This window comes from Tupaia chinensis, unplaced genomic scaffold (genome assembly GCF_000334495.1).
Source record: "Tupaia chinensis unplaced genomic scaffold, TupChi_1.0 Scaffold000411_1, whole genome shotgun sequence".
Classification (NCBI taxonomy): domain Eukaryota; kingdom Metazoa; phylum Chordata; class Mammalia; order Scandentia; family Tupaiidae; genus Tupaia; species Tupaia belangeri.
In genome coordinates this window covers 200,993-213,991 of record NW_006159916.1, presented here as the reverse complement: position 1 = coordinate 213,991, position 12,999 = coordinate 200,993, and the positions used below count along the sequence as shown (strand labels likewise).

The following is a 12,999-nucleotide window of genomic DNA, read 5'->3' as shown; positions in this document are numbered from 1 at the left end:
CCTCCTGCCCTAGGAGAAGGTGCAGAACATACGGTGTGACCGCTGAAGGTACTGGGTCTGAGCAGAGGGGACGCCCGAGCAGAAAGCTCCGTCCCAGGCAAGGAACAAAGCCGACGATGAAGGGTGAAAGAGGGAGATGAAGAAGCGAAAGAGAGACTTAACGTCACAGACTGGGGAGAGGGATTGGAGGTGGGAACTGGCATGGACTGAGGCCCTACCATGTGCCAGGCACATTGACAGTGCTTTACTTCATAATCACAAACAACCCTTCCGAATTCCCACAGGGAAGGCGCCGTCCTATTTTACATAGGAAGAAACAGGCCCGGCGGAGGAAAGGGCCTGTGGATGTCGCTTGATACCTTCTTAGGGCAAAGGCAGCAGAATGACCCCCGTCCTGGGGTGGACATAACAGGTACTGAGGCAGGAGACTCTGAAGGAGAGCGGCGTGACCTCATCACACAGTCATGCATATCGCCACTTCCCGGCCACCACGCGGAGCACTGGCGTACATCTTCGCTAACCCTCAGGACAGATTTACTCCTGTACGAGAGTCAAACAAGCGTAGGCCCAGAGGTTTAATCCCTTCTCCAAGGTCTCATAGCCAGTAATGACAGGAGTGAGGGTTTGAACTCAAGACTTGGACTCTAAAGCTGTGGTCTCCAAGGCCCTAGAGATCTAAAGAGAGAACTCAAGGCACTTCAAGAAGAGAAGCTCTGCTTTCCATAGTTTTTTGATATGAGACCATGTAAGAAATTAAATTGTACAAAGGATTTTGTTGGGACTAGTGCATGAATGTCTCTCGTACCTGTGAGTTGCTAGAGGATAAGGGCTGAGAAGAGGCCACTGGGTTTAGACATGAGGAACGTGGTGGTGACCCTGGTATAAGGCATCAGCTCTCTTGGGTTGCTACCAACAGAAACCAACTCTGGCTATTCTAAGCAGAGAAGGAATTTGTAAACCTGGTGCGGGGATATAGTGGGCATTCATTTTCCCTTCCTAATCATACCTTTAGGCCCACCGTCTGTGGTGCAGAGCTGGAAGCCACATGCTGAGTGGGGTTCGAATCTCCAGCCCAGTGGGCCTGAAATCATGCTGGGTTTGTGTGTGCATGTGCTCAGAGTGTTGCCTGGCTGGCAGACTGAATGAGAGTGAGTGCAGCACGCATGTGATCAGAGTGTTGGCAGGCTGGCAGACTGAATGAGAGTGAGTGCAGCATAACCAGGCCCCGTGGAGGGTCTCTCTGGCTCTCTCTTTCTCACACATGGAGGTACTTATTCATAAGTTAAAAAAGAAAAAAATGTAGTACCTTAAGTTAGCTAGAGTTGGATCCTACTGCTTGCAATCAATAATGCTAACCGACTTGTTTAGTTCAGGAAATAAAGGGAAGGCCCAAAGAAAGCTTACAAAGGATGGCACATGAGGCGAAAAGGAGATCTTCCCAGGGTACCTCTGAATTAACGTCACACCTCTTCAGGTGTTTCGTTATTCATGGCTCAAAATTAAAATTCCAGGAAAAGCGCCTGACTGGCCACTGTTTGGGGGTGAGACAGGCACTTTGACTGACAGTGCCCCAAACCCCCACTTGTCCTGGATGGAGAAAGAGGCGTTTCTGCAAAGCAAGGTCAGGGTGCTTTATGTGAGGTGATGAAATGAAATAGCCAATAAACCCAGAGAGCGAGGTTTCCATGGAGTGCGAAAGGAAGTTTGACTGGGTTCAATAGTCCAGGACAACGCCTCAGTGTGTGGCTAAAGACACCTGGTGGTTCCTGGGAATTTCTGAAATCTTCACTGTTACCCATTGGCAGTCAGTTTAAAGCAGGCATGTCTACGCTGACCGACATCACCTCCCATAGAAACCTTTCCTTCTTTCCTTTCTTATCTCCCTTGACGAATATGACTTCACACTCTCAAGTCCCGTCCAAGTTTTGGGATGCATCATCATGTATGTGAGCCTCAGGAAGATTTGTGTGTGTGTAAAATATTGAAATAACTGGAACCACACGAACAGAAGATGTTAGTAAGTGTCTTCCTTCTGACTTACTGCCTGTTTCCTCCAGCAAGTCACTTTGCCTAGCGGAATCTCAATTTGTTTACCTGTAACAGGATCGTTATATAAGTATAAGCCACCTTTCCCTGAATACTCACTATGTGTCCACAGCAGGGGTCACACATTTTAGTGCATTCAGGGCCCTGGGGAGTATAGAAGTGAAGGGGATGGGAGGAGGGAATATGTGAGACAATAAGGAATAGTGGGGACTATGGGAAACTGGAGGGAATGCCTTCTTCATAGAAAGAGAGCAGCTCTACTAGAGCAGCTCTCAAGGTGTGATCCCTTGATCAGAATCATCAGCATCACCTGGAACCCTGTTAGAATCCCGATTCTGGGTCCCACCCGAGACCTATTGAATCCAAACTCAGGGTGGGGATCCCAAGGTCTGTGATTTAACAAGCCCTCTCCTTCATTCTGAGGCACATTCCGTTTTGAAACCCCCGTTCTAGTGTATGGCTGTTCGGTGAGATTGCAAGGCTGTTTCCAGGTCTCTTACTTTTTCTAAGAGCAGTTAGAGATTTATTTTTATGTAAATTTTCCCACTCTCAAATCTTGGCAACTAATAATTAGAAACTATAAAATGGGACCAACAGATGGCATAATGGTAACATTGCTGGACTCCCGCGTGGTTCAAGTCCTCGACCTGGTGACTTAAAAGTCACGCCGGGTGCGTGTGCATGCGTGCCCAAGATCCCAAGAGGAGTATGGAGGAGAAGGGATTGCAGCGTGTCCAATCTCCCCGGGGAGAGTGATTTCTCACTTTCTATCTCTCTGTCTGTCCAGCGAGCACACACACTCTATAGCAAAATCTCTCTTAAAAAGAAGTAAATAAAATAGGGGGACCAGCAGATGGTGTAATGGCTACGTCGCCGCTAGACTCCTGTGCTGTAGACCATAGTTTGAGTCCCGAACCCAGTGGCTTAAACTCACACTGGGCATGTGTGAGTGTTTGTCCAAGATTCCGAGAAAAGAATGGAGGAGAAGGGATTGCAGCGTGACCATCCCCCCCTGGGGGGTGATTTCTCGCTTTCTGTGTCTCTGTCTCTCTCTGTCTCTCTGGCAAATACAAGAACCCTATAGCAAAATAAAATAAAATAAAATAAATCTCCCAAAAAAAAAGAAGTAAATAAAACAAAAACTTTAAAATGTACTATGTGGGCTAATAATATATTTGTCCTAGCTAGACTGGTATCTCCTGGTTTATGCTTTCCCCTTTAAACCTTACAATAATCCTGCAAGACAGTACGAAACCCATCATATGGAGAAGAAGACTCGGTCTAAAAAGCCGAGTGCTGCCCTGTGGCACACAGCCAGGAAGCGGCCAACCCCTGACTCGGGTCGGGATGCATTTGGTTCTGATACCTCTGCCCTTTTAAGTTATCGATACATAGAAGAGAAAACATATGACCTTACCGAGCACAGAGCCAGGCCACCAAGGCAAAATATCTGATGCCTTACACCCTACCCCACCCCACCCCACTCCCTCTGCCTCATGCTAATCCGCATTCCCGTAAGAGAGAGCTAATCAGCGGGGAAGCCCAGGAGGACCTGGGAGGGGCAAGGCCAGGCAGTTTCCTGGCCAGGGGAGCTGGATAAGTCACTGGAGAAAGCTGTGGGCAGCGGTGCCTGGGGCTGAACATGCAGTAGCCAGTTGAGTCCACAGGCTAAAACTGGCTACTCACCAAAGTGTCCTCTGCGTGCCCTACACTGAGTTTCGGGAGTCTGCTCAGGGCCATGTCCCCTCCAAGCTCCTGCCTTTCTGCTGCTGTTGACTGTTCTCTGAGCTCAGAGTAAACAGCCCCTCCCAACAACGGCATGTGTCCAGTCCACGGCCGGGCAAGGGGAGCTGGGAGAGGCTTTCTCAGCGTTCTTCATGAGCATCCGTCTGTGGGGACAGGAGCAGGATGTACTCACATCCTCAAGCCCTCTCACCTGTCATCCCAGCGGCCACTGTCCAGGACACCCTCTAGCCTCCAGGGCTCATAGCCTCCTAGGGCTTGGAGAAACAGCTCGCCAGAGGTGGAGGAATGCTTGAAAGCACTTCCTGTCTGACTCCCTGGGTAACTGGGCACTTACCACCCTGGATTCTAAAACTTAGTGTAGTGCGGCTGACCTTAGGAACAGGAGATGCAGGTCATCTGCCAGCTCTCACTCCCTGTCGTGCATCCAGGACCTAGAATGTGCCAGCCTGGGGGGTTCTTTGTCAACCAGTGCAGACCTACCCTCAATGAGGACACAGTTCTGTTTTAGAAACATGGTCACATTCAAGTTCTCTCGGAAGCCACATATTATCATCATTTTTATTGATGGCAAACGGTAGCTCGCATCAGGGAGGTGATTCATTCGAAGTCCCTTCAGTGGGAAGTGGTGGAGGGTGGGAGTCACCCCAAGACCAGTGCCAGAGGACTCCCTCGGATTCTTTTCTCCGGATTCTTTTCTCAACACTAAGTGTCTTGATCCCCGTTTGTGTCATGTGCTAGGCACCTAATGAATATTTATGATAGAATGGGAAAAGCAAGGGTTTGGAGAGAAAGAAACCTGGTTCAAAACCGTGTTTTTTATTAAATCACTTGTTTAATTGTATTGTATTAATTGTTATTATTTATTTGCTTTAGGGCATGTGCACTCACCAGAGAAAGACAGACAGAAGGAAAATGTGCGAGCAAGCTGTCAGGTCTGGGACTCAAACCACAGTCGGCCACGTGGGAGTCCAGCTCCCTAAGCACCACATCACCTGCTGGCCCTATTGGTTCAAACTTTGTACAGCTTTGCATGGGTCATTGGGAGTGGGGGGTCTAAACCTCTGAATGTGCAGTTCGTTGTCACATACAGCTGATGCTAAAGATCCTACATGATCTTTCTAGTCACATAGGTTTGCTGGGAAGATCTCATGAGACACGGGGCACAGAGCCGGGCACGCAGCCAGCCCTGGTACAGTGCTGGTATGAGAGGGGAGAAACACACTCAGAATGGCCCGAGACTGCTCGTGGGTTTTCACCTTTACCGCTGCTTGTCCGAGGGCTTCACCTCCTAGCAAGGACGACGGCTCTCTGTACCCTTGGGCTCCGTATCTGCACGGCCCTCTATGACTAACCGCTAGGAGGATCCGCACTCTGATCTGGCTGACCTAACCCATCCGCAATCTCCACTGCTCCCTCTGCGGGCTCTGTCCCTTTCCGCATCACACCCCCCCCCCCCCCCCCCCCCCCCACACGCGCCCCCCCCACCTCCCGACTGGGGCACTCCCGGGAGATCCCAGAGTCTTGGGGTGAGCCCCTGTGAGACCTGGGTTCTAGCTTCTCACTTCCCTTCCGGCCTGAGGAGGGAGAAGGGAGGAAGGAGCGGACGAGGGTCCGGCTGCAGCTGGTCGGGCTGCTCCGGCCTGGAAGCTGCCTAGGTTCCTGGTTCCAACCGGGGCCAAGAGTGACACCTGATGCCGGGGGATTGTGAAACGGCCAGAGGTGGCAGCCCGCCCGCGGTGCCCGCTGAGCCCTCTAACCAACCCCACCCCCGTCCCCCTGCTCGGACCCGCCCCTTGGCCTGCTGCTGCTGGGCCTCTCCCTGGCTACAGGTGCGTAGGGTGGGGACAGGCTGAGCGCAGAGGGGCTGAGCCGCCCGCGCTGGGACAGAGCTAGGCAGAGGCGCAGCCTCTCCAGGGTATGAAGAACTGGGGATTCCTGGAGCAGAAGTGGGAAGACCTATGAAGACTAAAATGTGGGGACCCCTGGGACTTAAACAAGGTGACTTGGAGCATAGGGCGTGGGTCTAAGGTGCCGGAGCGGGGCAGAGATCACCGAAGGGTGAACTTGGGACGCGAGGGTCTGCTGCAGGTGGGGACTGGCTGGGGGGGGGGGGGGGGGGGCTGCCTAGACCCGGGACTTTCCGACGCTCAGCTGTGCCGGGTCCCCAGCACTGAAACTGGAGGGCTCTGAGCCCCTGGGGCCTGACGGGTGGCCCGCGCGCCAGAAACAGAATTCCCTGGACTTGAGATTCGGGTCCTGCGAGCGGGGAGTGGACATCCCTCTGGGACCCGCTCGCCCAATCGACTGCGCCTCTGCCAGCCCTCCCAGGCCAAGAAGCAGAAAAAGTGGGGGCGTGCCCGGAGCTGGCGGAGGACGTGAACTGCACGCAGGAGTGCGCCTCGGACAGCGAGTGCCGCGACAACCTCAAGTGCTGCCGGGCTGGCTGCTCCGCCGCCTGCACGATGCCCAATGGTAACCCCACCGCGACCCGCGCGGGGACGGGGTGGGGCCGGGCTGGCTGCGAGGAGGCGGGAGCGCCGCGGGTCCAGGAAGAGGGGCGCCGCGCCCAGGGACCCCGGGAAAGTCGAGGCGGGTGAAGGCCGATCCGCCCCTGCTTTCCCACTCGGGCCCGGAGGGAGACTAAGGCGTAGCTGAGGCGCAGCCGGGAAGGAGGCGGGGTGGGAGGTGCCCACACCTCCAGCTGGATTCGACTCTGGGGCATGACGGGCTTCCGGCAAGCACGGACCCGGACACTGTTCCGGGCGGCCTGGGCCCGGGGCTGCACTTTCGTCCCCGAGCGGCTGGAGCCTGCGGGGAAACCCGGGCTGGCCCCAGAGCTGGGTCCGCAGGCCTGGCCCTCCCGGAGTCCCTCTCCTGGGGCGCCCCGCCCAGGGACAAGGACTGAGAGCGAGGAGCCTTCCCTCCGGGAGAAAGGGATTCCGGATTTCGGAAAGCGCCCAGCTCACCTTGAAGATGTGGAAGTGCGCTTCCTGCCAGGGCTCAGGCTGCCCTCCTGTGGCTGCAGGAGTCATAGAAAGTTCCATTTGTGAATCCCTGCTTACTGACCCACTGATTTGAACCAAGTCAGGACCGCCTCCCCCGCTCCCGCGGCACCTGATCCCACTTCCTCAACTCTAAAGCACTGCCTTCACTCAGAGGGTTGAGACAGCAAGTTTGGGTGTCCCATCCCAGGCACGCTGGGGACTCGGATCCGAGCAGAAAGTGTCTTAGCATGAAACTCAAGCTCCTCATTTTCCAGAGAGACAACTTGAGGTTTAGAGACACAGATATGGAGGTGATGAAGAGTGGGATAGTGTAATCACGGTCTTTATTCAGAATACAGCCCCGAGACTTCTTTTCATTATTTCTCCCAAAGAGGACAGCAGAAGTCTGGGAATCCAGACGTGATCAACTGGGAGGTGGAGGGAGAGGACACACCCATTGAGGGCAATTTTTGGGTCTGGAGGCCCCTAATCTGGACCAGAGGGAGACCAGAAGGATGGATGGAGACTGGGAGAGAATGCAGGAGGCAGACAGATGAGACAGGTGGAGGAGGCAAAGAAGGAGCCCCCTGTCAGGTGAATGAAGAGCTTGTTCTCTTGTCTCAGATGGACAGACTGAGGCAGGGAGAGGGACAGAGCCAACAGCTTCCTGAACCAGGGAGTGACCCTGCAGGTTGGACTTCCAGTTCTGCCTCATTTTCCTCAACTGTGATGTGGCGGGGTTAGAGATATCCCCGAGGATGTACTGAGTTTCCACAGAAAGCATTGCACATGACAGAACTCTGCAGCGGTAGCTGTGCGTGTGTATGTGCGTGTGTGCGTGTGTGTGTAAGGGTGTATGGTTTCGGCTGTACATGGATAAGTGAGTGTGTAAGTGGGGCTGTGGTGCCGAGTGATTGAGGTGAGTGAAGAGATGATTGTGAGTGTGCAACCCCTCATACATGCTCTGCACTTTCAAGTTCTCTAAGAGGTTTGGTGCATAGTGGTTAGTGCATAGACTCTGGAGCCAGATTTCCCAGGGTTCGAATCCCACCTCAGGCCTGTTTACCCTTAGGCAAGTTACCCGGCTCATCAGTGCCTCAGTTTGCTCACCTTTCATGAGAGAACTATTTATGGACGCCTCCTCCTCTTTTAGGATTATGGCGAGGGTGAGGTGAGCTACCCACGACAGGTCAAGTGCTCGGCGTGGTGCCTGGCATGTGGTAGGCACTGACCGGGTGCTCACGGTAAAGATTCACAGTCATTACAGGGCAGTTTGAATTTCAGGAAGACGTTGTCTGCCTCTACTGTTCTCATAACCCCGTGAGGCCAGCAGTCCCGATCTGATGTGAACCCTGAAGACACTGGGGTTCCGGGCGTTTCTGGCCCTAGCTCGCTAAATTAGAAAATGGCAGAGCTGAGACTCAAACTGAGAGCTTAGGAGTCCAAAACTCCTGGGGAGCGGGAGGGGGGGGCGCTTGGCAGGTGGTCTTCCTGCCCCCCAGACCGACTCAGGCAGGCAGTTACTGTTGGTGAAGCCAGGGTAGGGGCACGGGGACTGTGCTAATGCCCTTGCTTCCCTTCTCACTGCCTCCCCTTTCTCCTTTTTTTCTATCCAGAAAAACAAGGTTCGTGTCCCAAGATAGACATCAGCTACCCCCAGCTTGGCCTCTGCATAGACCAATGCCACACGGACAGCGAGTGTCCTGGCCAGATGAAATGCTGCCTCAATGGCTGCGGGAAGGTGTCCTGCGTCACACCCACCTTCTGAGGTAGTGGGAGAGGAAGGAGGGGCATTGATGCCAGGTGTGTGGGTACCTGCTGCAGGTGTAAAGGGAGGCCTGGGCACACTGCTCTCCTGTCCCTGTCCACCTCCTTGCTTCCATTCACCCAGTGAACATTCACGGAGCATCCGTCATGCACTGTGCACTGCTCTAGGTACTGGGGGTGCCCCATGAGCAAACAAAGCAGACAATTTCTCTCTCAGGACTGCCCTGTGGCCTGGTTGTTAAGGGGGCTGGATCCCACCTGACCTTCTGTGGTTGGGCTGTGTGTGTATGTGTATGTGTGTGTGTGTGTGTGTACCCAAAATCTCAACAGGATCGAAAAATGGAGGAGAAGGGATTATGGGGTAATCCCACCCCATTAGGGGATGTTCCCTCCCTCCTCCTCCCTCCTCTGTCTCTCTCTGGTGAGAGCACGCGCCCTCCCTGGCAAATTATTTTAAAAAGAAATAAAGGTTCTGAAGAAGTTTATATGCTAGGGGACAACAAGCAAAGTAAAGGCAAGTAGCTTTTGTAGTATGGTAGAGAGAGGTAAGTTCCATGAGAAAAGGAGGACAGGGAGAGGGGCCAAGAGATAGGGAAGGGGGCACAGGAGCGGTGTTGCATGGGACAGTCAGTGGAGGCTGCACCAAGAACGTGGACTTTGGACAAAGACTCGATGAATATGAGGGAAGGACCTATGGGAACTCTGGGGAGAGTGTGGTGGGAGAGCGGATCAGCAGGTGCTGAAGCAGGAATATCCCTGGTCCATTTCAGGAAGAGCCAGAAGGCTGAGCCCAGTGAGCAAAGGGCAGAATTAAGAAGAGCCTGCACAAAGTCAGGTGGAGCGGGACGGCTCATCTGGGGCCTCACGGACCATTGTAGGGATGTTGGTCTTGACCTGGAGATGCTGCACGCTTGGAAAGGGACCTGCTCGAACACTGTCGAGGACCGCTCTGGCTGCTGTGTAGGGAGCAGGCTGCAGAGCGGCAGATGTAGGGAGAGGCACTGGGAGGCTCCTGCAAGAGACCAGGTGAGGGGCGACAGGTGACCTGGACCCAGGATGGAAGCAGGGCAGAGAAGTGGCCAGGTTTGGAATCTATGCTGAAGTAGGTGGGGCCGTAGTTACTGATGGATTGCACTACGTGGGAAAGAGACGGTTTTCTCCTGTGTTTAACAGGCACTTAAATAACTCAAGGGCTGGAGGAGCAGTGTGCTGGGGGAGAGGACAGGAACTGGAAGGGTTGGGGTTATTTTTGTTTGTTTGTTTTTGGGGGGTTTTACTACAGTGTGAGTGCACTCACCAGAGAGAGACAGAGAGGGAAAGTGAGAAATCACCCCCATAATCTCTTCTCCTCTATTCTCCTCTTTGGAGTTTGGGGGGATTTTCAAGCTGCTGAGTCCGGGACTTGAATCATGGTTAGCTGTGTGGGAATCCAGCACCTAAACCACCATGCCACCTGCAGGCCCAGTAGGAAGCTTGTTAGATCGCTGAGAGGCAGAGCTTGGCTTGGCAGTTCAAACGTGATTGAGGTCAGGTCACTTCAGTTTAGTCCGTCATAGTTTGCTTGAAGTGTGTCGAGTACTTACTCTGTGGCGGGTCAGGGCTAAATTCTGTGGCTGTGGCATTGAAAGGAGACTGTGATGTCTCCCCGCCCCCATATGTAGTTAAAAAGAAAACAATATTAAGCTGTAAAGTAAGTGTAAGGAAGTAAAAGTACCAACACAAGGCAACAGCAACAGCTTTACAGAGCATCCGTCCTGCACCACGCACTGCTGGGACAGGGGGCACAAAAAAAGTGACCATCGCCCTTCTGCAAAGTTGGGTGGCTGAGGATGATGGATGGATGACACTCTCGGTGCCTGTGGTCAGTGCCATGTGTGGCCGGAAATGGAGGAAATGTCACCCAGCAGGGTGGGGAGTTGATGGAGCAGGGACAGGGAGGATGGCTTCCCTGAGGGTGACCCAGGCCAGTCCTAAAAGACAGTAGAAGGCAGGGAAGGGGCCCAGTGAAGTGCAGTGAGGACGCTGCTGCAGGCGGAGGGAACAGGACAAGGACTCGGAAGTGCCCTTCGGTGAAACCCCATTGCTGTCCTGTGCCACCTTTTGCAAGGTCTCTGCACGAGAACCCGAAAATCACTTACGGACCCAACAGAGTATAGACAAGGAAACTGAAACCAGAGAGGAAGAGGGCTTGGAACCACGGTCCCCCAGGCCCAGTGCTCTCCCACGAGGTCAACCATCTCTTGCCTCCTTGAGCACTGAGTACCTGCTGGGCTAAGCTGTCAGGAAGACCCAGATTCAGAGTTAACTCTGACACTTAACTTGCCTCTTCATCTCCCTGAGCCACAATGATTTTGCCTATAAAATGAGGATAAATGATAAATAAGACCCACTTGATCAGTTAATCCCAGCTTAACCTAAGGAATGAAAACATGATAGAACTTTCTGGTGGTGGAGGGATTCTTAGGGAGATAAATGACTGTAGCCCTTCAGGAAGGCCACAGTGATAGGTGGGACCATAACATACCCAGGTGTGTCCTGGGGGCAGTGTGATGCAGAAGAGATGAGTCTAGATGTGCAGAGAAATACAAGCAGAGCCCTAAGGAGGCAAAGCTTTGCTATGGGGGAGAGCAGAGGGAAGGTTGTGGTAGGGGGAGTTAGTCTGGGGCCTAAGCTGCAGGTATTATTTTTAGTTTTTGTTTTAATTTGTTATAGGGCCTGTGCTCTCACCAGAGAGAGAGGAAAAGTAAAAAAGCACTCACCAGGGGCAATGGCCATGCCACAATCCCTTTATCATTCTCCTTTTGGAATTTTGGGCACACACACACACACACACACACACGTGTGCCTGGTATGTTTTTCAGGCCACTGGATTCAGGACTCAAACCATGCTGTTGCTCACATGGGTTCCAGCAGCCTTAACCACCAGGCCAACTGCTAGCCCTGGAGGTATTCTTGTCTAGTATGATGGATATTGTTGTTGATGGTATTATTGGGATTTCTTTCCTCCAGCCTCAGCCACCACCAGCCCGAGGAGCCGGTAGGGGACCGTTCTGCCTGGCCCTGCATCTGGCTCCAGCCCAGCTGCACCCCTCTTTCTGGCCTCTACATTCCCTCCTGGGCCAACCACAGCGTCTCCTTTTCCAACCAATAAAGCGACTGCTTTCAGCACGGTGGGTCCATGGCATCATTCCTAACATCCTCTGTCTCCCTGACTTGGATTGGAGTGTGTGGGCGGGGGTGGGGGGCACACAGTCCAGGAAGGGATCCACTCTGAAACAATGAACACGAATGCAGAGCTTGTCGCGTGTATTAGTGCTTTCCCCATGAAGCCTCGCACCAACCCCGAGGTGGCCCAGGCGGGTGAGAAACAGGCTCAGAGAGGTGAGAGATGCTTCCTAAGTCACTCTGATTTGTTGCTGGGGGTTCTGCTAGCAGCGGCAGCTGCACTGTGTGACAGACGCAGCGCTGGGAGACCTCGTGCGAACTCTTTACCCCACAGAGCCACCCTCACAGTTATAACTGTCCCACATAATAGAGCGGGGCTCCACAAGGTAACTTGACTGAAGCCACGCAGAAAAAACCAGATGGCAAAGCCAGGATCTTCGGCTGTTACTGTTTTGGTTTTGTTTTGCTTTTGCTATAGGGAGCGTGTGCCTAGTGTGTCTCACTGGAGATAGAGACACAGAGAGAGGGAAGGTAGAAATCATGCCCTGGAGAAATTTCCTTCTCCTCCATTCTTCCCTAGGGGTTCTGGGCACACAAACACACTTGCCCGGCAAGATTTTCAAGCTTCCGGGTTTGAAACTCGAACTGTGGTCAGCCATGTGGGAGTCCAGTGTCGTAATCACCATGCTACCTGCTGGCCACCATTATTACTATTTTTTTGTTGTTTTGTTTTGTTTTAAAGAATTATTTATTTAATTTTATTTACTCATTTATTTATTTTAATTTGAACAGAGAGAGACGAGAGAGAGAAATAGGCATGAGGTCCAGGACTCAGAACCGGGGTCAGCCATGTGGGAGTGCCCAGTGCCCTAACCATCATGCCACCTGCTGGTCACCATTGTTACTGATTTTAATTGTAGTCTTGTGGTTCAAAATTTGGGAGATCATAAAAAGATTATGTAGTGAAAACAGTCTTCCTTTTTATTGATTCACAATAGAAAAATGTTTGATTAGAGATATAAAAAGGAGCACAAATAGAGCAGCAGCCTACTCAGAAATGACCTTACAGCTACAAATCTATCTTTCACCTCTATCCACAGTTTAACCAAAAGGAGGGTGGAGATCATTCTTAATATACTGTTGTATAAGCTTCATATTTTTATTTGAAAAATTAGGAGAGTCCAAAAAGTTCATAGAAAAAGGAATTAAAGTACACATTTATTTTGGCTCAAAAAATGTTTCCCTGGAGGAAACAGTCTTTCACCCAAACTCCCTGCCCCCACCCTCCTCT

General features: G+C 52.4%; 1 protein-coding gene across 3 annotated transcripts; it reads left to right on the top strand.

Moving 5' to 3' along the window:
- Window positions 1–5,656: 5,656 nt before the first annotated feature.
- On the top strand, window positions 5,657–11,711 carry WFDC2 (WAP four-disulfide core domain 2). Of its 3 annotated transcripts, XR_003550386.1 has the most exons (5): window positions 5,657–5,790; window positions 6,112–6,264; window positions 8,393–8,545; window positions 9,314–9,569; window positions 11,553–11,711. XR_003550386.1 is itself a non-coding variant. In XM_027774190.1 (4 exons), exons 1-3 carry the CDS (start codon window positions 5,751–5,753, stop codon window positions 8,542–8,544), a joined length of 345 nt encoding a protein of 114 aa, XP_027629991.1. In that variant the 5' UTR covers window positions 5,658–5,750; the 3' UTR covers window position 8,545; window positions 11,457–11,469. The 3 variants fall into 3 exon arrangements, 2 of the variants coding, with proteins under 2 accessions (XP_027629991.1, XP_027629990.1); XM_027774190.1 differs by lacking the exons at window positions 9,314–9,569; window positions 11,553–11,711 and adding an exon at window positions 11,457–11,469 and having other exon boundaries at window positions 5,658–5,790; XM_027774189.1 differs by lacking the exon at window positions 9,314–9,569 and having other exon boundaries at window positions 5,662–5,790.
- Window positions 11,712–12,999: the final 1,288 nt, after the last annotated feature.